This window comes from Narcine bancroftii, chromosome 8, assembly GCF_036971445.1.
Source record: "Narcine bancroftii isolate sNarBan1 chromosome 8, sNarBan1.hap1, whole genome shotgun sequence".
Taxonomy (NCBI): domain Eukaryota; kingdom Metazoa; phylum Chordata; class Chondrichthyes; order Torpediniformes; family Narcinidae; genus Narcine; species Narcine bancroftii.
Window position 1 is genome coordinate 69,446,332 of NC_091476.1, and position 26,597 is coordinate 69,472,928.

General features: G+C 43.3%; 1 protein-coding gene across 1 annotated transcript in view; it reads right to left on the reverse strand.

Moving 5' to 3' along the window:
- Window positions 1–2,420: 2,420 nt before the first annotated feature.
- The window catches only part of LOC138741771 (type 2 DNA topoisomerase 6 subunit B-like), a 51,402-nt gene continuing 27,225 nt past the window's right edge, over window positions 2,421–26,597 (reverse strand). Inside the window, exons 6-9 of the mRNA XM_069896059.1 lie at window positions 16,590–16,645; window positions 10,877–10,945; window positions 9,308–9,498; window positions 2,421–2,617 (exon numbers count right to left, since the gene is read on the reverse strand). Of these exons, the coding sequence (XP_069752160.1) occupies window positions 2,427–2,617; window positions 9,308–9,498; window positions 10,877–10,945; window positions 16,590–16,645 (507 nt within the window). The 3' untranslated portion in view covers window positions 2,421–2,426. The remainder of the gene's footprint in view (window positions 2,618–9,307; window positions 9,499–10,876; window positions 10,946–16,589; window positions 16,646–26,597) is intronic.

Consider the following 26,597-nt stretch of genomic DNA (forward strand, 5'->3'; position numbering starts at 1 on the left):
AGTTTAGATTGGATATTTTCAGGCTGCGTTTTAATTAGCCAATGAGTTAGCATCAAAGGTGGCAAATTTACCTGATGAGCTGTCTTCGACATACAAAATAGAGGTGTATACAATTAATGGACAGAGCCATAGAACATTACTGCTCAGAAACAGGCCCTTCAGCCCATGAAGTCCATGCCGAACCATTGTTCTGCCTAGTTCCATTGTACTACATCCACTCCATAGTCCTCCATACCACAAAAAGGACTGGAGTTTGAGTTTCATACTTATTGCAGCTTCATACACCTAGCTTTCTTTCATTTGCAATTTGGACTTCTGTTTTAGCAAAAATTTCTCTTGGTTTTGACATTTCTTTCTCTAAATTTTAAACAAATATCTTCACAATCATCTGAAATCTGTTGGAGGGATTGTTTTATCAAAAATATTGAAATAATAATTTGGGTTGAAAATCATATTAAGATATTCATATCATTCCCTCATCTATTAATTTATCTGAATTATTATCTCAACATTACATTCATTGCTTCACATTTCTCTTGTAGAGAAGGCTAATTGGAAGTCTGATTTGGACATGATCTCCAAATGTTTAAAGTACAGATAGTCCCCGATTTACAATGGTCTAATTTACGATTCTTCCAAGTTACAATGGTTTGAATCTGTAGTACTTCGAATTTTGGCTAGGCTATGATGTTTAATCTCTCCTGACAGCACTGCCCCGATCTTTCCCGACAGTGCTGTATTGGTCCCAACACTGATTCCACTGCCCTTTTTGACACGATTTTTTTCGACTTACTAAGGGAGTCCCAGAACATAACCCCATCATACACTGAGGGTAAAGATGAATTAAAAGCCTAATATATAGGAGCAAGCCATTCAGCCCATCGTGAGCTGATCCATTCTCCCACTCAGCCCCACTCCCCTGCCTTCTCCCCTGGCTATTCAGACACCTGTCAATCTCTGCCTTAAACTGCTTCAATATTAGGCAATTATGCAAGAAAGCAATTTCTTTTGTCTGTTGACTATTCTTTCCATAATTAATCATTTCACTGAACATACATTGTAAAAAAAAGTCTCCTCTGCAGTCTGTGTATTGTACTTTTGCTTCATGTATTGTTTATTGAATTAAAAATGTTAAAATTGTTTTCAACTTCTAACTAGATTCCTTAAATGGCCAGCATGGTTAGTGTAGCAGTTAATGCAACGCTATTAAAACGCCAGTGACTGGGGGTTCGAATCCAGCACTTTCTGCAAGGAGTTTGTACATTCTCCCTGTGTCTGCATGGGTGTCCTCCAGGAGTTCCCACTTTTTTCCCACCATTTAAAAAATGTACGGAGGTTGGGTGTATATGTATTTGGGCAGTATGGACTCGTGGAAGGGGCTGTTACCATATGGTACATCTAAAAGAATGCTCTCTTGAGGGTATCTATCTGCCCACAGGGCAGAAGCCTTATTGTTACCAATAGTTATTACAATTAAGGAAGGGGTATATTCCACTTCAACTTCTCTAATATCTCCAAAGATAAAGCTGGTATTCTTGGAACATTTCTCTAAAATAAAAATAACCACAAATGCAAATTATACTCAAGATGATTAGCTGGGCAGTTTTATCACTGTTGAAAAGGAAACAAAAATAACCTGAGTGTGATGAACATTACAGTTAAATGCCTGCAGCATCTGCTGCTGCTTTTCTTTACGCCACTGCTGAATATTAGAAAAAAAATTCAGCAGATGGAGTCATTCAATTTCATTCAAAATTAGACACCAGAGAAACTGTCAGCCTGATACAGTAGAAGTCCAAAAACCTGGATGCCAGAAATCCAGACCACCCAAGAATCTGGACTTCTTGAAAACTCTCCAATTTAAAACAGTTAGCGAGCTTTTGTGCGCGCGCGTAAGCATTGCAGAGGCTCAGAAGTTGCGGAAATTAACAAATAAATAATTATTTGTTTTCTTTTGTATCAGAGCTGGTTGAAATTGACTCGTCCTGCCTGGTTATGTCATTTCACACCGCACGATGCGTGCGATTTGACCCGCGATATTATAATCAGATGTAATCGGCGGTGTGAAAAGGGCTACAGGTTGAAGGAGGGTGGAGGTGCTAATGGATATGGGACAAGTCGATGTTTATGCCATCCGTTTGGAGGGTGCCCAGACGGAATATGTGATGCTGTCCCTCCAGTTCCTAGGCGGTAGCAGTCTGGGAGTGCATGAGATTGCCATTTTTCTGATGATTGCTTACAACTCACAGTATGATCTTGTGCTAATAAAGGCCTCATTGAGCAGCTTTCACTAACTCGGGGGGGGGGGGGGGAAGGGAAATTCTGCACTGACCACTTTGTGTGTTTTGCAACAGCAAATCACAATTCAAAAGTGTGATTTTCATGGAACCTATACAGCTCATAAGCACATTACCCACTATAATATGTCATGTTTTGATGAACAAATAAGCAAACAAGGTCCACTTTCCTTCCACCATCTTTTGGTCTGTGCTTTGAGTGGGATATTGTTTATATTTCTCCCAGTCTGCCAGGCAGGATGGATCCATGAAGAATGACACAGTACTTGTATAATCCTTGAATAGCACAGGCAGGTCAGCTGGTCCGTATATAAATACATGTGTCAAGTCAAGGAGAGCTATTCTTCTTAAGCAAATAATATCACTCATCTTACTTTTTCACATGACATGCAGTACGTTCACAGCGTGGGAATAATATATCCATTTTCCATTCACTATGTTCCATTCCAAATAGCACAGATTGTAAAAATAATGATCTTAAAAACAATAAGAGAGCATGCAAAATCATTGAGGACCCCTTCCACCCCGCACACATCTTTCAGCTGATCCCCTCGGGAAGAGATATTGGAGGATCAGAGCCAGCACCACCAGGCTGAGGAACAGCTTCTTCCCGCGGCCAGTGAGAACACTCAACGACCAAAGGAACTGCTCCCACTAACCATCCAAGGCTTTCACGGTCAAGAAACAATGTCTATTTATTTATTTGCTTGTTGGTTTGTATATTTGTCCTGCATATGTATTGCCTGGTTGTGTGTCTGTGTTTTTTTGCACTGAGGACTGGAAAACACTATTTTGTCAGGTTGTATTTGTGCAATCAGATGACAATAAACTTGACTTGAGTACAGAGATCTGGAACCCCCAAATTCTTCAGAAGGAAACAAAACATTCCTTCAACTTCCTATTAATTGCTTTACTAATTAAATTAAACCTATGTCCCCTAAATATTAAACTCTGCAAACATTTCCCACAGAGATGTGGGATATCAAATTTTAATTTAGTCGTACAGCACGGTGAAAGCTAAGAAAAAATGGAGTATTCCATGCATTCCTTCAACCTTGCTCAGTCATTCAATCAGATGGTGTGCCTCACATTATTTTGATCCTTTAAGTGTATCAGCACCCATACAATTATGTGCCTTGGTAATTCAGTGCAAACTACTAAAAAAAAGCCAAATCTTTCCCTAAAAAGCTGCTAGTTCTGCATGGAACATCAGTAACTTCTGTCAACAGGATCACTGCATTTTGAAGCTCTATTAGTACAATGGATGGTGGAGTGCAAATTTCCAGAGATTCCCAGTAATTTCCCACCAGGACATCTGCCAGGTTGGGGGGCCAGGCTCAGGATCACTTCATCCATTCATTTGAATGGAGAAAATCTGAGGGGTAAAGGTAAGAATAAAGCAATTTACTTTTTTTAAATTAAGTGACTGTATGGCGGTGCACTCTCTTGTGGCGAACCGGCTCAGTTTGTACCACCACGTGGAGGGGCAGCCATGAGAAGAGGGCGCCGTCGGGGGTTCTTTACCCCATGGTTCCAGCCCAGCACACATCTCAGGCAGCCGTTATGATGTCACCGCTCACGCGGTGGCCGTGCTCACGCTGCCCTTAAAGGGGCGTGCGCAGGATTTGAATAAAACAGTCGTTGAGAGCATCCAAGGTGGTGGCTGTGAGTTTCTTTGCTGTAGCTTCCTCTACATTAGTGACCCTGATGAGCCCAGACGCTCTTCTGGTCTCCCAACATGGATCCAGCCGAGATCAACATCGTTGCTGTGAAACTGCCCCCCTTCTGGGCCCATCGCCCGCATACGTGGTCCGGGCAGGCATAGGTGCAGTTTCACCTCAGGAATATCTCCACAGATGTTTTACCACGTCGTGAGCATGCTAGACGAGGAGACGGCAGTCAGGGTGGACGATCTCATCCACAACCCACCAGTTGAGGGTAAATACCCTGCCCTCAAAAATTTCCTTCTGGGTACCTTCGGTCTCTCCCCATAATTGAGTGCCTCCAGACTCCTGCATCTGGATGGGCTGGGAGTCCGAACGCCATCGGCCCTCATGGATGAGATGCTAGCGCTGGCGGAAGATGACAAGCCCTGTTTCTTGTTCCGCCAGATCTCCCTGGAGTAGATGCCTGAGGACATTCATCTCCTGCTGGCAGACAAAGACTTCAGTGACCCACAGTGAGTCGTGGCCCGAGTGGACATCCTCTGGCGCACCAAGAGAGAGAACTAAGCCATTCTCAGCCAGGTCACCTGTCCAGAAGCCAGCCAGTCACAGCCCCCCATCCCCCCCAGCACAAGCCAGAGGAACACCACCCCATTTGGTGCTTCTATCATCAATGCTGGGGGGCACAAACTCGCAAGTGCAGGCAACCCTGTACTTGCCAGAGAAATGACTCGGCCAGCTGCCGTTGATGGCAGCGGTGGCTGGCCACGCGAACAACCTCCTGAACTTGACCGATAAGTCCACTGGCCGGCGTTTCCTTGTGGAGACTGGAGCGGAACTGAGCGTCTTGCCCATGACCACCTTCAAGATCTGGACCCGACCTCGTGGTCCCACCCTGCGGGCAGCCAACGGTTCCGCCATCAAAATTTATGGCACCCGCAGGGCGCAGATCCAGATCAGGAGAGATAAATTCCGCTGGAAGTTCGTGCTGGCCTCAGTGGGTACTGTATTCTTCCTGACTTCCTCAGGGTACATGGTCTGCTGGTGGACCTGAAGGGCAAAAGACTAGTTAACACCCGCACATTCCACTCGGTCAACCTCGATGCCATGGATGCCTGCAAGCCGCCATCACCGCCCCCAGGGACAAGTATTCCAGCATACCTGACGAGTTCTCCTCCATCCTGCAGCCATGGTTCATCGCTGCCTTACCCCAGCATGGGGTCGAGCACCATATCCCCCCGCTGCACGCCAAGCAAGGCTCGATAACTTCCTCCTGAGAAGCTGCAGTTAGCCAAGGAGGAGTTCTCTTGCCTGTAGGCATTGGGTATTGTATGCTGCTCTGACAGCCCCTGGGCATCCCCTCTTCACATGGTCCCCAAATCTTCTGGAGGCTGGTGACTCTGTGGGGATTATCGGTGCCTGAACGATGTAACTATGCTGGACAGGTACCCAATCCCTCATATCCAGGACTTTATAGCCAACCTCCACAGTGCCCAGGTCTTCTCGAATGTCGACCTGGTTCGGGGCTATCATCAAATCCCAGTCCACTTTCAAGGACATCAGTAAGACGGCGATCATCACCCGGTTTGGCATGTTCGAATTCTTGCACATGCCCTTTGGACTTAAAAACGCAGCCTCATGGATGCAGTAGGCAGGGACCTGGATTTTGTGTTTATATACCTTGATGACATCCTGATCGCTAGTCACGACCATGAGGAGTACAAGGCCCATCTCCGCACCCTATTTACCTGCCTGGTGGGATTCGACCTCACAGTCAACGTGGCCAAGTGCCAGTTTGGCAAGCAGATGCTGCAATTCCTGGGACACACCATCTCAGCAGCAGGAGCTGCCCTGGCACCATAAAAAGTTGCAGCCGTACGGCAGTTCCCCAAACCCACCACCCTCGAGGGCCTGCAAGAATTCATAGGTATGGTGAACTTTTATCATCGTTTCATCCACAGCGCCACCCACATCATGCAGCCACTGTTCTCATTGATCGCTTCTAAAGACAAAGTCCTGGTTTAGTCTGAAGAGGCAGAGGACGCTTTCATGTCCACAAAGGACGCACTGGCCAGCGCCACCTTATTAGTTCACTGCACTCAGAGGCACACACCACACTCTTAGTAGACACCTCAGCCACGGCCATTTGTGGTGTACTCGAGCAGTGGCTCAACAGAAGTGGCGCCTGCTGGCCTTCTTTAGCAGGCACCTACGACCACTGGAGCTCAAGTACAGCGCCTTCGACCGGGAGCTCCTGGCGCTATACCTAGCTTCTGGTACTTCCTGGAGGGCAGGCCATTCATTGCGTTCACTGACCACAAGCCTTTCACGCAGGCCCTCGCGATGACCAAGGACCTGTGGTCAGCCCACCAGCAACACTATCTCTCCTATGTGTCGGGAGTTCACCACCAACATCCAGCACAGGGCAGGTGGAGACGTCATGGCGGACGCGCTTTCCTGACTGTCAATCAACACCCTTGCCCCCAGCCCAAACTACACTCAGCTGGCAAGGGTGTAGAGGGAAGATGCGGAGAACCAAGCCTTCCGTACTGCCATTTCGGGGCTCCGCCTCCAGGACATTCGGTTGCCAAACAGCCTGGGTACGCTACTGGTTTACTGGGCCCAGTAGTCCTGCTGCAGTAGATATTGCAGGCCTTCAACATGGTCCACGATCTAGCACACCCCTCGGTGAAGGCACCGGTGCAAATGGTGGTGGAGCGGTTTGTGTGGCACGAGCTCAAGAAGGGGGTAGCTGAGATGGTGAGGAGCTGCACTCAGTGTCTGGCCTCCAAGGTCCACCGGCATAAGCAAGCCCCGATTCAGCAGTTCGACCCGGCAGTCAAAAGGTTCCAACACATACATGCTGACATCGTGGGCTCCCTGCTGGTGTCCAGGGAGGCGTGCTACCTGCTTACGGTGGTCAACTGGACCACGAGATGGCCGGAAGCCATTCCCATCAAGGAGGCTTCCACCGAGACGTGCACCAGGTTCTTGGTCGTCCACAGGATTGCCAGGTTCAGAGTTCCAGCGCACATCACCAGCAACAGGAATGCCCAGTTCACCTCTGCCCTCTGGACTCAATTGGCGAACCTACTGGAGGTTAAACTCCACCATACCACGGCTTATCACCTGCAAGCAAATGGCCTGGTGGAGAGATTTCACCACCACCTGAAGTCAGCCCTCATGGCTTGCCTCACATGTCCCAGCTGGGCATGCGAACTACCCTGGGTCCTCCTTGGCATCAGAACAGCACCCAAGGAGGATCTACAGGCGTCATCTACAGTGCTGGTGTCCGGCGTGCCACTCTCATTGCCTGGTGAGTTCTTCGGCCCAGAATCTGACTCTTTGACCGAGTACCCGAAACTATTGGCGGACTTACACAGCAAGTTCGCTTCGCTAGGCCCCCCACCCCCCCCTCGCCTCCTACGTATCATGGTGCCCGACCAGCCCATCTTCCCAAAGAGCTGGACTCAGCGGAATTAGTTTTTGTTCAGCACAGACCACACGCTGCACCTTTGCAGCGTCCTTACTAGGGCCCATTCAAAGTCCTCCAGCAGTCTGGCAAGACTTTTACATTAGACAATGGGGGCAAAAATGAACTGTTCACAGTAGACTGCCTAAAGGCAGCACACTTGGACCTCTTGCGACCGGTTTAATCAGCTAAGCCCAAGCACTGAGGCCATCCACCCAAGTGGCAGGACACTTAAGCCAGTTCTTTGGGGAGGGGTGGGTTGTGTGGCGGCGCACTCTCTTGTGGCAAATCAGCCCCATTTGTACCGCCGCATGGTGGGGTAGCCATGAGAAGAGGGTGCCATAGGAGGTCCTCCTTACCTCGTGGTTCCAGCCCAGTGCGCGCCTCAGGCAGCTGTTATGACATCACCGCTCATGCAGTGGCCGAGCTCACGCTGCCTTTAAAGAGGTGCGCGCGAGATTTGAATAAAACAGTCGTTGAGAGCATCCAAGGTGGTGGCTGTGTTTCTTTGCTGTAGCTCCTGCTAAAACTTAACAGATATATAAAAAAACAATTTTTTTATCTAAAAGCTTTTGAAAAGCCTTGATATGAAAGACAAACAATCATGCCCAGAAATTGAAACCATTTGTGGCTTTTTCATGTGTCGATTACACTAGACAATGAAGATTTTACTTCCTGAACATTTATGTGTATATTTTATGGATTTTGGGTTCCTGATCATGAAAATTGCTTTAAAATTTTCCTATCACATACCATTTTTTAGATACAGGTTGTGGTGATATGTAATTACACCACTTGGTCACCACGGGTCATCCCGGTGACCTTGTATTATAAAGCAGTCCAGAGCTACAGTCTAGCCTTCCAGGTTTGTCTTGCAGAGAGACAAGACCTCTTAGTGTATGTATTAGTTTATTAAAGCTGTCTTATACTCGCACTGCTGGTGTGGTTACTGTCAGTACACAGGTATACCCCACTTTACTAAATTAGAGCATTCCACACAGACAGAAATGGAGATTAGGAATGGAGTGAAACAAGATTGTCTGCAAATGCAGTGATTGTAGCAAATATACAAAAGTGAACAAGGAAAAACTCAGCAGACCCTGCAGCGTCCATAGGAGTCAAAGATATATAATCAATGTTTCAGTCCTGAGCCCTTCCTCAAGATATGAGGTAAAAGGAGGCATCTGCCTTAAAAAAGGCAGAGGAAGGAGGGAAGAAGGGGCATGGAAAAGAGGACCTTTAATACTAGTGGTGAGGCAGAAGCTCTAGTAGGTGCAGCGGTGTGCCACCCTAAGGACTGGAACAAATAGAAGTGGTTGTTGTGAAAAGATGGATGCCAAGTGTAAGAACTGAGTCACATGGCAGAAGCTTTGGCTATTGTTCTATCGGAAATTGTGAAGGAAATGGACCACAGACCAAATGTGAGATTAACAAACCTGTTTGAGAAAACCCAAATTCTGCCTTACATTCATTTACATTCAAATCCATAGATTTGCCTCTCCCCAGTGCCAAAGGAATGATGTCATCCTAAGATATTGTAATACAGGCAGTCCCCAGGTTACGAGCGAGTTCTATTACCTGAATCTGTTCATAAGTTAAATTTGTACGTAAGGTGGAATAGGTACTTACAATTCTTATTTAGCGATCGTGAAGTAGCATTATGTGCATTTATGCTCATGTGCGAATTTGGGAACAGCTTGTTCGTAAGTACAAATTGTTCGTAACTCAGACGTTTGTAACTGGGGACTACCTGGTATTTGCAGGACACAGCACACCAATAAAATAGTATCACAGAAACCAAACATTAACAGAAATAAAACAACTCCCATTTCCATCCACACAAAGTTGCATGCCCTTTAGCTAAAAGGATACAGATACCTTGGATAGTCTTGCAGGCTTGTTGGGGTAGTTCTTTAGGCAAGGGCAGATTGCTGCTATCGGTAACATCTCAAGCAGTCCACACACCCCATCTTCTGCAAGCTGGTTCGGAACAGACAAAGGGAAAAACTGTCCAGCTACAGGGTGGATTCTGCAACAATGTGGATGAGCTGCGCACTCTTCATCCCTTCTCAAAAAAAAGTTAACACAAGTATTTCGATTGCGTAATCGTGCATTTACAGAAATAATTTCATTTATGAAAACAAAACTGTGGTAATAGGCAATGTTCCCTCTAATTTTTAGTCATAGGTGTACACAAAAATCTTATGTTGTCCAAATGTTTTTCCTGTGGCAAAAGTCTGTGAGCTCCAAATGCTTGTGAAAATGTAAACTTGAAATGGTTTCAAGATAATTCTGGCACAGTCTATCTCTCATGGCTAATAAAACTGTATTGACATGTTTTAATATAATACAAGTATGATTACATTCTACAAAGTAACATATTTAGTTAAGATTTTTATTCTATACTTTGAACGACTTCGTTCAGTTTGTTATTCCATTAAATAAAACATCAATGAGTATTTCTTATTTTTACGTGATGCAATGTCCAAATAAATTAATAACAATAACACCCGCGAATTCACAGATGATCATTATTAATGTTGCTGGAAATGGTTAAATCAAAACTTGTTCAATTACAAAGCTCGTTGACAAACTATCCAGATGCTTAATGTGAAAATCTTCATACAGAACACAGTTTATGTAGGTTTAGAAAATATTTGATATAAAACTGCACAGAATAACATGCATATATACGCCACTCAGTTATTTTTTTCTCTCTTCTGTCTTTGGTCCTTACCCATTCTTTGTAAACTCTATCTAGACTAATAGAACTTCCATCCTTTTGTGCACAATTTCCCTTGGGCATTGGTTGTACACGTGCACAGCTTAGAGGGAACAGTGGTGATAGGAGTGCAAGGGAAGTTAATGTTCCACTGTATTCAAAAGATAAGTAAATGTTTGTTTTAAAGAGGGAAGGGTTTGAAAAAATGATGAAGATAAATATTGTAATTTAGTATTCTTGGCAAACAGATTATTTATTCACAAAAGTGAAGCAAATGTTGAATCCGCAACTTTATAGTCCTCAACATTTTTCAATCCTCCAAGCCTCCAGATTAATTACACCAATCTTTCTGACTGCATATCAGGCCTGTGCTCTTTTGTCTCAATGATTCAGGACTGAGCAAAAAGTTTTATTGAAGACTGCAGTTGTATTCAATAAATGAAGTCATTTATGGGGTAAAATATTTATGAAAAACTATCCTGGAAAAAAATCCCAGGTTACCATAAATGAGTTCTACGTCACTGGTTTTTAAAGGGAGAGGCCACCACCCCAGCCTAACATGTATGACCTGGTTTCAGTCCCACTCAAAACAGTTAAGTCATAAAACGGCAAAAAGCTAGCAAACTTTTAAAGATATTTCTTCAGTCCCACCACCTTGCAGAGGTTTGGCCATTTTAAGAACTAAAAATAAGAACCAGGTCTGCTATTATTTAACACTTACACAATGAAGTGAGTGCTGGCACAAAGTACAGATTGTCCATGAATACAAAATTTGTTTTGTTTCTCGTTCCTAAAGAAAAACAGTGGGGTTACTGTTGAATCAAGGCCATGTATCTTCAGGTCAATTATGAAGAACATACAACATTATTGCTGCATAAATTAACTGCAGTGCTCGGTTTGTGTAGTGGTTAACGCAGCGCCAGCGATCGGGACCGGGGTTCAAATCCCATGCTGTCTGTAAGGAGTTTGTACATTCTCACTACGTCTGCATGGGTTTTCCCTGGGGACTCCAGTTTCCTCCCACTTTTCGAAACATATTGATGGTGTAGGTTAATTTGGTGTAAATTGGGCAGCTTGGACTCAAGGGCCAAAATGGCCTGTTACTGTGCTGTATGTCGAAATTTAAATTAAAAAAAATTAGCAGTTGTTTTAATAATCCTACTCCAAGATTACTTGAAATTCTGCAAACTTCAACATTAATTGGAAAGAAATTTGAAAATTGAACACAGTCTACAAGTACTCTTAAACAATTGTCTTCTGCAATATATCTGATATAGCACACAAGTAAAATCCATTGTGTTCCTAAAAGGATGAACAGCTTAAACCATCACCCCTTCCCACCATCAACTCCAGTTACATCTCCCGATACTTCAGAAAAGCAGTTAGTTTACTAAATGACTTATCCCACCCTGGATGCCCTCTCTCCTCCCTCCTCTGTCTGGTTGTGTCACCGTCTGGTATGAAGTTGACAATGAACAGGACAAATCTCAAGAAAGTTGTTAACATCAATCTGCACTCCATCGAGGATATCGACAAAAGGTGGTGTCTATCCTCAAGGACCCCCACCAGCCAGGTAATGCCCCCTTCACACTGCTACCATCAGAAGCCTGAAGACGGGCATCCAGTGGCACAAAGACAGCGTCTTCCCCTGCATCATCAGGTTTCTGAATGGACAATGAACCACAGACATCACCTCATTTTCTCCTATTTTCTTGCACTATTTATTTATTTTTGAAATGTGATTTATAGCAATATTTGCACTGTATGCTACCACAAAACAATGGATTTCATGACCGGTTCATGCCAATAAATTCTGCTTCTTATTCTGTCAGGAAGAAGATTGTGAAATCATGTATCACTCGATTCAAAGACGAACTTTTGAACAAACTACACACAAGCAAAATAATGCTGTCCTTCCTCCATTCAAACTGATCTCCCACTGTTACTCTCTGCACAGTTTTATTCAGACTTGCTGAATAGCATGCAAAACAAAGCTTTTCTCTAGACTCTAGACACGTAATAATAAACGTAAACTTGAAATTGAACTTTCAACATTCCATAAGTACATGACCATGATATTCACATGCCAGTTTAAATTGACTCTGGAAAATGTAGAAACCTGAGGCAATAATGGGAAAAGATTAAAATGTGTCTGACGTGCTCACCCAGAATGCAAAATAATCCCATCCATAAATAAGAAAGAAGTATCATTCTGCTCCTCCTGATGAAACTTAGGATCAGGCATCGGAATGTAAATATTTAAATTTTAAATTTAGATATACAGCACAGTAACAAGCCCTTTCGGCCCATGAGCCCATGCCACCCAATTACACACAATTGACCTACACCCTCGAACATTTGTAAACAGTGGGAGGAAATCAGAGCCCTGGATGAAACCCCAAGCAGACACAGGAGAACATACAAACTCCTTACAGAGAGCGCAGGATTTGAACCCAGGTCCCAATCACTGACACTGTAAAGGTGTTATGCTAAATGCTATATTAACTGTGCCATCCTAATTATAGTAGCGGCTCTACATCAGAATATACAAAAGCAGTAATATCTAATGCCGCCATTCTCAACAGGACCCATATACCCCCCCACCAACCACCACCCTGGGTGACTTCAGCACATTTAAGGGGGCCACAGACTAAAATCATAAAGTTTTTTATGTCATTGGTAGGAGAGAAGTATGGAAGACACCAATGAAACTTGACTGCTTCACAGGGAAGGGGGTGCATTATTTAGGGCAGAGCTCTAAGGGGACATAGCCATAAAAAAGGGTGAGAATGGCAGGTTTAATGTATATAATGAATAGTAGTGTTTTCCAAGTAAAGGGTGTTTAACGTACACATTTAACTTTATATAGTTGTTTGAATTGCATTTTGATTATGTTTCACATTTATACTTCATTTTGACCTTAAACTTTCAAATGCCCTTGAGTCTTTCCTATTCTAGGTGAGAATATAGGTTGGATATTGGATTACCAAAGTTTACTTACATTGGAGCACAGAAACAGGCCCCTTCAGCCCTTCTAGTCTGTGCCGAACCATTTTCTGCCTACTCCCATTGACCTGCATACCCCTCCCATCCATGTACCTGTGCAAATTCTTCTGAAATGTTAAAATTCATTTCAGCTGGCAGCTCATTCCACACTCCCACCACTCTCTGTGTGAAGAAGTTCCCCCTAAACTTTTGCCCTTTCACCCTTAAACCATGTCTTCTGGTTTGTATCTCACCCACCATCAATGGAAAAAACCTACTTACATTTACTCTGTCTATTCCACTCATAATTTTAAATACCTCTTTCAAATCACCCCTCATTCTCTGTGCTCCAGGGAATAAAATCCTAATCTGTTTAACCTAAAGTCTGGGCAACATCTGAGTAAATTTTATCTGCACTCTTTCTATTTTATTGATATTTTACTTAATGTACTTTTATAATTTTCCTGTCTTTACAGATATTAACTCGTGGTTCTCAACCTTTTTCTTTCACTCATATACCACTTTAAGTAATCCCTATGCCATAGGTGCTCTGTGATTAGTCAGGGATTGCTTAAGGTGGGACGTGGGTTGAAAAGTTTGAAAACTACTGTTTTAATTGTACCTAATTGATTCATTATGTGCATGGTTTCAGAACTCCAAAGGAAATGGGCCAATGACATATTTTTCTCAAGCAAAATATCTCAATAACAATTGGGTCTAGAGCAGTGGTTCTCAACCTTCCCTTCCCACTCACATACCACCTTAAGTAATCCCTTACAGAGCACCGATGGTATGGGGATTACTTAAAGTGGCATGTGAATGGAAAGAAAAAGGTTGAGAACCACTGTATTAACTGATTTAAATGACAATGCAAAAGCCAAACAAGAGTGGAAATGATTGGGCATCCCATTTGTCAATCAAGCATAAATTGCTTTGTATCTTTGGAGGTAAGTTGATCACGTTTATTTTTCCAATGCTCTTCATGTGGTCTTTGTTTATTAAGTAAATTGTATAATGTTTCACTGAGTCAATGTGAGTCTATCTAGTCAAACCTAATGTAGAGCTGCCAATATTTAAACTAACAGTTAGTACTTGTGTTCAAATAATGCAGTGCAGCAAGTTCAACATTTATTTTACCACTGGCGTTCATTTGATCTTTTAAATCTATCTAAATCCTCAAAAAGACAGGGTCTTTTAAATACCTAGTATCTTTAAGATCCTCTATGAGAACAGTCAATTATTTTCTTTAATTTCACACAATATAGATTAACTTCCTTCATGTCTACATGGAGTGAACATTTCTGTATTTGGTATTGTTAAACAGAATGTAATCATGGTGTGGGGTGGGAGCAGAGTGGAAAAACTCCATGGCCAAGCAATTTTCATCCATGAATTTGAAAAACTAATCTGTGGTAAACTTGTTGAAAGATCAAAGATGTGGTTTGAAATCTTGCTTATCATCTCTAGAAAATGGACTATTCGTAACCTTCCCCACATCAATTGGCATCAATAGGGCAGACTGCTAGCATTTTTTCCTCGGGTCGACAGTGGCAAATACCAAAGGACATCTGGAGGAAAGTTTAGTGGAGACATCAGGGGTAAGTTTTTTTCCCCAGAGAGAGAATAGTGGGTGCCTGGAATGAATTGCCGGGGGTGGTAGTAGAGGCTGGCACAATAGGAGTATTTAAAAGAGACTTAGATATGCACAGAATGCAAGGATAATAGAGGGTTATGGGTGTGAGGTAAGAAGGTTTAGATTGTTGAGTAGGTTAGTATAGGTCAGCACAACATAATGGGCTGAAGGGCCTGTACTGTGCTGAAATGTTCTATGCAATTGCTATTCTACAGATCCATTATCCATATTCCATGTAAAGGCCTCAACTGCTCTTGCCATGTCTGTCAACTCCTTACGCCTCAGCTCATGAAGAATACAAATATTCATAGCATTCTTTTCTGCACTGACCACAGTTGTTGAAAGAAACTTCTGTCAATAGTTGGCTATAATTTACTCACTAACAACCCTTTGATTCAAGAGGTATACAAGCCCTACCCTCCATCCATTCCAGTATGCAGGGCCATTCACTCAGCTTCTGTATGTTTGACAGAAAATGGGAGATGGAGAATCAGAGAAATTACAGACCATTAAGCTGGGCTTGAATTCCTCTATTCCTTTCCTATTCAAGTACCCATTCAATTGGTTGCAATAGTATCTGCCTCCAATGCCCTCCTCTGGCAGGTCATTATAAATATTCAAAAACTTAGCCCTCAGATCTCCTTTAAATTTCATCCCATCAATTTTGGATCCAGTTCATCAACACCCCTTGGATCCATTCTGAATAAAGCTACCATGTGGAAATTTATCAAAAGCTTTTCACATTGGCAACATCTAAATTTAAATTTAGAATTACAGCATTGTAACAGGCCCTTTTGGCCCATGAGCCCATGCTGTCCATTTACACCCAATTGACCTAAAACCCCCAGTGTGTTTAGAAGGATGGGAGGAAACACATCACCCATCCAGACACAGGGAGATCATCCAGACACATCTTACAGACACGTGGATTCAACCCCTGGACCCAATTGCTGGCGCCGCAACAGCGTTGCACTAACCACTACGCTAACCGTGCCGCCCACAATCCTATCACCCTGCCTTCATCAATCTCTTTGGTCAGAATCAGAGTCAGGTTTATTGTCATGAACATGTGTCGTGAAATTTGTTTTGCGGCAGAGAATTGTGCATTACAGCTGCAAAATTGTTATAAATGACAGTTCCGTAAATACAAGATTTAAAAAAAAATTAGTGCACCAAGAGAAAAAAGTGAGGCAGTGTCTGTAGGTTCACTGTCCATTCAGAAATCTGACGATGGAGGGGAAGAATCTGTTTTTGTAACTTTGGGTGCTCGTCTTCAGGCTCCTGTACCTCCATCCTGATATTAGCAGTGCAAAAGGGGCATAGCCTGGTTGGTGAGAGTCCTTGATGATACCTCCTGAATAAACAATTAGATTTGTGAAGTATAATCTCCCCATGACAAAATTGTGCAGACTCCCCCCATTCAGTCTCTGCCTTTCAAAGTGAATACAAGTTCTGTCCTTCATTCTTCTCCAGCACCTTTCCAACCACTGATGGAAGGCTCACTTGTCTGCAATCTTACTCCTACTGCCTTTTTTGAACAAGGAGATACCTTTAGTGAACCTATCTTCTGGTACCTCACCTGTAGCCAATAAAGATGCAAAACTCTCCATCAACAATCTTCTTGCTTCCCTTAACATCCTGGGATGTACTTCTGGTTTATATATGATAAAACATGTTGAAAGTGGGATCGGCAGTGGCTTCTAAAGGCTGAGACTACAACTTTCTGAAGAATGTGAATAGTTGCCTAATAATTATTTTCAAAAGGGTTATTGCACAACAATATTCCAGCAATGTGATAGTAAATTAATATTCTTACCCAAAAATTTGATTTGATACAGCTCCATTTACTTTGATATAAAACTGAATTTTTAGCTAAAAGGGAAAAAAAATTATTCTTCTTAAAGCTCTGGTGGTTTATGCTCAAGTCCACAACTTGCATTTGTACAGCACTTTTCACATCCCTTCCAGAACACCCCAAAGCACTTTACTTTTAAACTAGTCACTGTTGGAGGAAATGGGACAGCTGCCAATTTGCATTCACTAAATTTTTGATCAGGTGATGTGAATGATGACTGGATAACAATGGACAATAATTTTTTTCAAAAGGTTTGCTTCCAGAAAAAAAATTGGAGATGATGATAGACAACTTCAAGCTGAACACAAAGATAATAATAATGTATCACAGAGGAAGTTGGATCAACACTAAATTAACCTTTATTGAATTTAGCATGTTTAATCACACAATGAAGCAAAGTTCAACTGACCTAAAAATGTTTAACTGTTGATTTTTGTTTGTACTAAGCTTTTAATGCCTTTCATGTCAGTGTCCAACAATCTATGGCCAGCATTGATGGATTCCAGTTTCCCTGATACCGCTTTTCATGGATGCAATGTCCTGGTAAAACCTTTCACCATGTTCATCACTGACTACACCAAGATTAGCAGGGAGGAAGTCCAAGTGTGAATGCAGAAAATAAATTTTCAATGACGTTGCACTTTATGGTCCTGTATTCTTGAAGTAGACTTAAAATATGACAAAAATAGGTTATATCTAAAAAAAAGTTATTTCTAAAAAAAGGGGTATATGTGATAGGAAACTTTTAAAAGGGTTTCATGATCAGCCCCCAAAATCCATAAAATAGACCCAGAAGTGTTAATGAAGCAAAATCTTTGTTGTCCAGTGTAATTGTTCTCCTTGGAAGTAAAACTGAGTGAGAGATAAAAGCTGGCCAGGGTACATTGCTCTTTGAAATATTGGCAGCTTATTGTGAAGACCAGAAAAGTCAGTGGAGGAAAACAGAAACCTTCCAAAAGCAAATTTAAATTCATCAATATGTCTCTTTTCCAGCCTTTCCTCAATGCAGTTGTGGGGCTCAGTTATTTTGTCTTGTGAACTGTAGGACTTCACATGGATTTTACCCCTTATAAGCCATCTCTGATGGCTCAAGGCTGTGGCAGTGCTGTCACATGTGTGGACCCCAGGAGAACAGGGAGCGGAGACAGAGCACGGCTCCGAAGGGTTCAACCAACCAGATCTAATGCCCATGGCTCCGTCTGAGCTTTAAATGGGGTGTAAAAGGAGGCGATGGTATTTGTAAGTAAAATCCTTCATCCACGAAGGTCTGTGCTAAAAATGGTGGCGTCTGTGCTCGTCAGCAACTGCAAGGGATTGCAGGCTCCAGGGAGCAGTGGACAGCAACAGGGGACCAGAAACTGGGAAAACATACCCTATTGAAGAGCAGCAGAGGAGATGATTCCAACAGGATGGTGACTACAACAGTGGCCAACGAGGGATGAAGGATCCACACAGACTGCAGGCAACTTGAGGTTGGGGGACCTGCAAGGGCTGCGAGCTGCTGAAGTCGTGAACCGAGATTCTGAGCTGGGATTTGAGAGGGTGCTGAGGGCAAGAAGGACCTCGTGCGCTGAACACTTTCTGATAGTGTTGGATGTTCTGATCTGGAGCTTGGGTTGCCAATGAATCAAACAGGCATCAGTGCGGCTGAAGAGGCTGCGGGAACGCTGAGTTGAATCCAGACACTGAAAAACTCTGAGGGGAATCTCCTCTGCTTCTCTTTCTCACTTATTGCAAGGGGCACCGGGAAACACTAATAGCAACTCTGTCTGTCTTAAGGCATGTAGAAGGGGGGGGACTCACGTGATGGAGTAGTGGCTGGTCAGGTGGAAACAGCCCTCTCCAGAGAAAAGGAAAAAGCAGAGCTCAATAAACATAAAATACAGGAAGAGAAAGATAAAGTTACAGAAGAGACAGAAGATGGGACCCAAAAGAGAAAAAGTAAGAATAACAGAGAAAAGGGAAGAAGGAAAATCACTGTAGAAGAAAGAAGGCCTTACCTGCACGTCGGAGCAGAGAGCCACCGTGGAGAGGAGCGGCCAATCTCCAGTGTTGGTGAGTCCCCAGAGGAGCGGTGTCCTCCCAACCGGCAGACTCCAAAAATGGCTCTCAGAGCCAAGAAGAGGTGCGCAACTGCACATCTGCGAAGAATTACGCATGCACAATGCGCAAGAAAAAGAAAAGGTTAACGCTGACGGGAGGGGGACTCAGCTGAGTAGCGGCCAGCTAAGAGACGCCCAGTATCAGGGCGTTCGGCTGGGGGAAGTAAACAAGAAAGAAGAAAAGGTGAGAAAGAGAATGAAGAGTTGGAAGAGGATGAGCGGCAATAGGGCGACTGACAGGGAGGACGACCTGCAGCAGGGGGCCCAGCAGCGGGTCGACCTGCAGCAGGGGGCCCAGCAGCAGGTCGACCTGCAGCAGGGGACACAGCAGCTGGAGGCCCAGCAAGGATACAGAAGCAGCTCACCAGAGAAGGATGAAGATACACAGATACAGAGAAGAAGATGACACAGACATAGATACAGACACAGAAGAAGAGGAGGAAGACCACCAAGAATTTCAAAGGAAAGAAGAAAGTAAAATAGAAGGACAAAGTTTAGATAAAGCCTTTTTCAAATAACAAATGAGGTCATTAAAAGACACAAGATTTATTGTCACAAAAAATTGTCGTATTGGAAAACTACAGTAGGTGAAACAACATAAAAATAGTGGGCCTGAAAGAAAGAAAAGAAGGGTCAGATATGAAGGAATTTATATAAGGATGGATCCCGAAGGTGCTGGGATCGACAGGTTCACATGAAGAAACAGAAATTGAAAGGGCGCATAGAGCACTAATACTGAAACTGCCACCACATCAAAAACCGAGATCCATATTGGTAAAACTTCTAAGATATACGACAAGAGAAAACATACTAGAGCAGGCAAGAAAGATGGTTGAGAAGACAATAAATATTGGAATATAAGGGACAAAAAATATTTTTTTTACCCAGACATAAGCTTTGTACTTTTAAAGAAAATGAAGGAATTCAACATGGCGAAAACAATCTTATGGAAGAAAGGGTATAACTTTATATCAAGACATTCAGCAGTACTCAAAGTATTCATTCCTGGGGAACAGAATAGACTGTTCTTGGACCCAAAGAAAGCCCAAGAATCTGCTGAACATTTGCAGGACAGGAGAAGAGAGGAGGAGGAGTGACAAGAAGGATGACCGGCAAGAAAATATACAAAAATATGTAAAAATATAAAGTAAAGATAATGTACATATAAAGATTTAAAGATGGATAAGAGAAAGGGAAGAAGGAAAAAAAAGAGAGAGCTTTGTTATAAGTATAGGAAAATAGTGTTCTCGGGGGGGGGGGTGGGGCGGCTGGGGGTGGGAGAAGTAAGTTTGCAAACCAAATGGAAAGGGGAGTTGTGGTTGCTGTCAAGGGACAGGAGGCAATCCAATGAGGGGAGGTTCATTTGGGGTTAAAGGGTTATTGCTTGTGGGGATTGTTGGGGTATTTCATGTCTTAAATGCATTGTCATATATTGAGATTAAAAAGGAAAACTTAATAGAACAGTAATGGAGAAAAGGGATGGAGGTGGTGAAGAGGTGGAAAAGAAGTGAAAATAAAGATATAAGATGGCCATGTTGGACCATATGACTATAAATATTAATGGAATATATAACCAAGTTTAAGTGTATCCCATTGGAAAAAAAATCACATATAATTTAAAAGACAAAGTTACAATGATTAAAAAAACCTGGGAACCAAAGATGGAACACAACAGAAAGAGCAGGACTAGGACCACCACCACCTAGAATGATAAGAAGATAAACATGATCAGATTTAATGTGAATAAGTAGATGATATGTCTTTTTTGTTTGTATTCCTTTTGTATAAAGATATTGTTTTATTGTATTTTATATGTCCAATATTTACTGTTTTTGGAGGGGGGTGGGAAGGGATGGGAGGAAAAAAGAGAAAATGTCTCTGTGAATATTAAAAGAGATGCATCTGTAAATATATTGGTTGATATGGTTCATAGTGCGATAAATAAAGAATTACTAAAAAAATGGCATGCAGAAAGCAATTTCATGTAATTATTGTCATGTAACTATTTTCTGTGGCTTGGCTTCGCGGACGAAGATTTATGGTGGGGTAATGTCCACGTCAGCTGCAGGCTCGTTTGTGGCTGACAAGTCCGATGCGGGACAGGCAGACACAGTTGCAGTGGTTGCAAGGGAAAATTGGTTGGTTGGGGTTGGGTGTTGGGTTTTTCCTCCTTTGTCTTTTGACAGTGAGGTGGGTTCTGCGGTCTTCTTCAAAGGAGGTTGCTGCCCGCCGAACTGTGAGGTGCCAAGATGCACGGTTTGAGGTGATACCAGCCCACTGGCGGTGGTCAATGTGGCAGGCACCAAGAGCTTTCTTTAGGCAGTCCTTGTACCTCTTCTTTGGTGCACCTGTCTCGGTGGCCAGTGGAGAGCTCGCCATTTAACACGATCTTGGGAAGGCGATGGTCCTCCATTCTGGAGACGTGAACCTACCCAGTGCAGTTGGATCTTCAGCAGCGTGGATTCGATGTTGTCGGCCTCTGCCATCTCGAGTACTTTGATGTTGGAGATGAAGTCACTCCAATGTATGTTGAGGATGGAGCGGAGACAATGCTGGTGGAAGTGTTCTAGGAGCCGTAGGTGATGCCGGTAAAGGACCCATGATTCAGAGCCGAACAGGAGTGTGGGTATGACAACGGCTCTGTATACACTTATCTTTGTGAGGTTTTTCAGTTGGTTGTTTTTCCAGACTCTTTTGTGTAGTCTTCCAAAGGCACTATTTGCCTTGGCGAGTCTGTTGTCTATCTCGTTGTCGATCCTTGCATCCGATGAAATGGTGCAGCTGAGATAGGTAAACTGGTTGACCGTTTTGAGTTTTGTGTGCCCGATGGAGATGTGGGGGGGGCTGGTAGTCATTGTGGGGAGCTGGCTGATGGAGGACCTCAGTTTTCTTCAGGCTGACTTCCAGGCCAAACATTTTGGCAGTTTCCGCAAAACAGGACGTCAAGCGTTGAAGAGCTGGCTCTGAATGGGCAACTAAAGGGGCATCGTCTGCAAAGAGTAGTTCACGGATAAGTTGCTCTTGTGTCTTGGTGTGAGCTTGCAGGCGCCTCAGATTGAAGAGACTGCCATCCGTGCAGTACCAGATGTAAATAGCGTCTTCATTGTTGAGGTCTTTCATGGCTTGTTTCAGCATCATGCTGAAGGAGATTGAAAAGAGGGTTGGTGCGAGAAAGCAGCCTTGCTTCACGCTATTGTTAATGGAGAAGGGTTCAGAGAGCTCATTGCTGTATCTGACCCGACCTTGTTGGTTTTCATGCAGTTGGATTACCATGTTGAGGAACTTTTGGGGGCATCCGAGGCGCTCTAGTATTTGCCAAAGCCCTTTCCTATTCACGGTGTCAAAGGCTTTGGTGAGGTCAACAAAGGTGATGTAGAGTCCTTTGTTTTGTTCTCTGCACTTTTCTTGGAGCTGTCTGAGGGCAAAGACCATGTCAGTAGTTCCTCTGTTTGCACGAAAGCCGCACTGTGATTCTGGGAGAACATTTTCGGTGACACATTCTATTTAGGAGAATCCTAGCAAAAATTTTGCTTGCAATGGAGAGCAGCGTGATTCCCCTGTAGTTTGAGCAGTCTGATTTCTCGCCTTTGTTTTTGTACAGGGTGATGATGATGGCATCACGAAGGTCCTGAGGCAGCTTTCCTTGGTCCCAGCAGAGCTTGAAAAACTCATGCAGTTTGGCATGCAGAGTTTTGCCGCCAGCCTTCCAGACCTCTGGGGGACTCCATCCATACCTGCTGCTTTGCCACTTTTCAGTTGTTCAATTGCCTTATATGTCTCTTCCTGGGTGAGGACCTCATCCAGCTCTAGCCTTAAGGGCTGTTGAGGGAGCTGGAGCAGGGCGGATTCTTGGACTGGGCGGTTGGCACTGAAAAGAGATTGGAAGTGTTCTGACCATCGGTTGAGGATGGAGATCTTGTCGCTGAGGAGAACTTTGCCGTCTGAGCTGCGCAGCGGGCTTTGGACGGGGTGAGGGGCCATACACAGCCTTTAGAGCCTCGTAAAAACCCCTGAAGTCGCCAATGTCCGCGCTGAACTGGGTTCGTTTGGCTCATTTTGGATCTACCGGAGTTTGCGCAGAAGATGGCTGCATGCGCAACGGAAGGCTCATTTCTTCTCTGGCCAGGACGGCTTTGCAAAGTGAGCCTAGAGGGCAGCTCGCTTCTTTGCCAGCAGCTCCTGGATTTCCTGGTTGTTTTCGTTGAACCAGTCCTTGTTTTTCCTGGAGGAGAAGCCCAGTACCTCTTCAGTGGATTGCAGTATGGCAGTCTTCAGCTGATCCCAGGGGGTTTCATGGGACGAGTCCGTGAGGCGGATTGCATCCTCGAGCTTTGCTTTGAGGTTTGCCTGGAAGTTTCCTCTCACTTCGTCTGACTTGAAGTTTCCAACATTGAACCTCTTTCTGGGGGCTTTACTGTTCCTGGGCTTTGGCTTGAAGTGAAGGTTGAGCTTGCAGCGAACCAGCTGGTGGTCAGTGTGGCATTCCGCGCTGGGCATGACCCTGGTGTGGAGCACATCTCCTTTGTCTCTTTCTCGCACCAGGACGTAGTCCAGGAGGTGCCAGTGTTTGGAACGGGGATGCATCCAGGTAGTCTTCAGGCTGTCCCTCTGCTGAAAAAGGGTGTTTGTAATGACAAGCTGCTGTTCTGCGCAGAGCTCCAACAGGAGGCGCCCGTTGTCGTTGCACTTGCCGACACCATGCTTGTCCAGGATTCCCGGCCAGGTTTCTGAGTCTTTGCCGACGCGAGTGTTGAAGTCGCCAAGGATAACAACCTTGTCGGCTGTAGGGGTGCGTTGAATGAGGTTGCGCAGATCAGTGTAGAACTTGTCCTTTTCTGCTGGTTCCGCCTGGAGGGTTGGAGCATAGACACTGATGAGGGTGATGCAATGCTTGTTTTGAAGGGGGAGTCGCATGGACATGATCCGGTCCGAGTGGCCTGTCGGGAGGTTTTTGAGTTTGGAGGCAATGGAGTTCTTGACCATGAAGCCTACACCAGATAGGAGGAGTCACGTGATGGAGTAGTGGCCGGACGGTGAACTCCAGCCCGCTCCAGAAAAGTCGGGAAAAACAAGAGAAAATACAAAGGCACAGAAATACAAGTTAAAGAAAAGTGAGTATAAAGGTGGAAAGAAGATGGAGACAAAAGGAGAAAAATCAAAATCAACGGAAAGAAGAGAGGAAGAGAAGACAACGGAGGAAAAAGGTGAAGGCCTTACCTGTCCGAAGAGGCCCGCTGTGGAGAGAAGACCCCACTACCTCAGGTCGGTAGAAAGAGAACTACAACAATGGCTCACAGAGCCGAGTAAAAGTGCGCAACCGCGCATGCGCGACTCCTCGCGCATGCGCGATGCGCATACAAAAAAACACACCGACGGGAGGGGGGACCAGCTGGGGAGTCAATCTCCACAGCCGGCAACGACAGCTGCAGAACACCTGCAGCAAGAAGAGACCACAGAAGACAATAGAAACAAGAAAGAAGAGGAGGAAAGGGCAGCAAAGAAACAACAGATGGTCAACCCAGAGGAAGAAGAAGAGGAAGAGGAAGAGTACAGGGAAATAGAAGAAGAAAAGATAGGCAAGGTAAAGGAGGTACTTGCTCTTGTTAGAGGATACATGGAGTCATTTAAAGAATGGCAAACACAGGAATTCAATGATTTAAGAAGAAGAATAAACAACACAGAAAAGAAAATAAATAAAATGGATATGACCTTAACAGAAATGGGGAAAAAAATGGACAAGATGGAAGAACGGGCAATAGCAGCAGAAATGGAGGTAGAAGACTTAAAAAAGAAATTGGAGGAATCTAATAAAAAAACTAAAGAGACACAAGAATTACTAGCCCAAAAAATAGATATAATGGAAAATTATAACAGAAGAAATAATATAAAGATAGTGGGCCTTAAGGAAGATGTAGAAGGCAAGAATATGAGGGAGTTTATAAAAGAATGGATCCCTAAGGCCCTAGGATGTCCAGAACTACAGCAAGAAATGGAAATAGAAAGGGCACATAGAGCATTGGCCCCTAAACCACAACCACAACAAAAACCAAGATCTATTGTAGTAAAATTCCTAAGATATACTACAAGAGAAAAGGTACTGGAGAAGACAATGGAAAAAGTAAGAGAGGGCAACAAACCACTGGAGTATAAAGGGCAAAAAATCTTCATTTATCCAGATATAAGCTTTGAACTCCTAAAGAAGAGAAAAGAGTTCAATGCAGCAAAAGCGATTTTATGGAAGAAAGGATATAAATTTACACTGAAGCATCCTGCGGTATTGAAAATATTTATTCCAGGACAACAAAACAGACTATTCTCGGATCCAGAAGAAGCACGAAAATTTGCAGAACAATTACAAAAATAGACTGAGGGATGAAGACGGGTAATGAGAGCAAAAATTATCACGATTGATATGTATGTGGGTAAAGACAAAAATAGACTGAGGGATGAAGACGGGTAAGGAGGGTAAAAATGACCACGATTGATATGTATGCGGGTAAAGAGGTATAAGAGTGAATAGAGACAATGGGCATATGTGAAAGTATCTGTAATTAGAGGAAAACATAGAAAGTATAGACAAGAATTAATAAGGGAAGGTAATGGAATAGAGAGAATAAGGAGGGAACTAAAAGAGTGACCTTTGTGACATATAAAAAACGAAATCTTTTCTGGGGGGGGCTGGGTGGGGGGAAAAGAGCGGTCACTGCAAAATCAGTTGACGCTTGCGAGTGGATTCGCAAATCCAAATGGAGAGGGGAGATGTGGTTGTCCGACAAGGGATAAAGGGCAACTCAGGAGGGGAAGGGGAGATTGGGGATAAAGAAGATAGAAATAGGAGAATAAGGAAAATGTTGGATGTTGTAGGAATGTTGTCTGGTAAAGAGTTGAAAATAAGAAAACAGAAATGGAAAAGGAGGAAAGGTAATGATGGAAAAACGGAAAGAGAAGATAAACAAAATATAAAATGGCTACGCTGAACTATATGACTCTAAATATTAATGGAATACATAACCAAATTAAAAGGAAGAAACTACTAAATTTACTGAAAAAGGAAAAAATAGATATAGCATTTGTCCAAGAAACACATTTAACTGAATTGGAGCACAAGAAATTAAAGAGAGATTGGGTAGGACATGTAACAGCAGCATCGTATAATTCAAAAGCAAGAGGAGTGGCTATATTAATTAGCAAAAATGTGCCATTTAAAATAGAAGAGGAAATAATAGATCCAGCAGGGAGATATGTTATGATAAAATGTCAGATATATTCAGAGCTTTGGAATCTACTTAATATATATTCACCTAACGAAGAAGATCAAAAGTTTATGCAAGATATCTTTTTGAAGGTAGCTAATACGCAAGGGAACATACTAATAGGAGGGGATTTCAATCTGAATTTGGATCCAAATATGGATAAAACGGGGAAAAAAATTAACAGGAAGAACAAAGTAACCAAATTTATAATTAAATCAATGCAAGAAATGAAACTTGTGGACATATGGAGGAAACAAAACCCAAAAGAAAAGGAATACTCATACTACTCGACTAGACATAAAACATACTCAAGGATAGACCTATTCCTGTTATCAGCCCACATACAAGGGAGAGTTAGGAAAACGGAATATAAAGCTAGACTATTATCGGACCACTCACCCCTGTTATTGGCAATAGAGCTAGAAGACATCCCTCCAAGAATGTATAGATGGAGATTAAACCCCATGCTACTTAAAAGACAGGATTTTAGAGAATTTATTGAAAAACAATTAAAAATGTACTTTGAAGTAAATACGGAATCAGTGGAAGATAAGTTTATACTATGGGACGCAATGAAAGCATTCATTAGAGGGCAAATAATAAGTTATGCAACC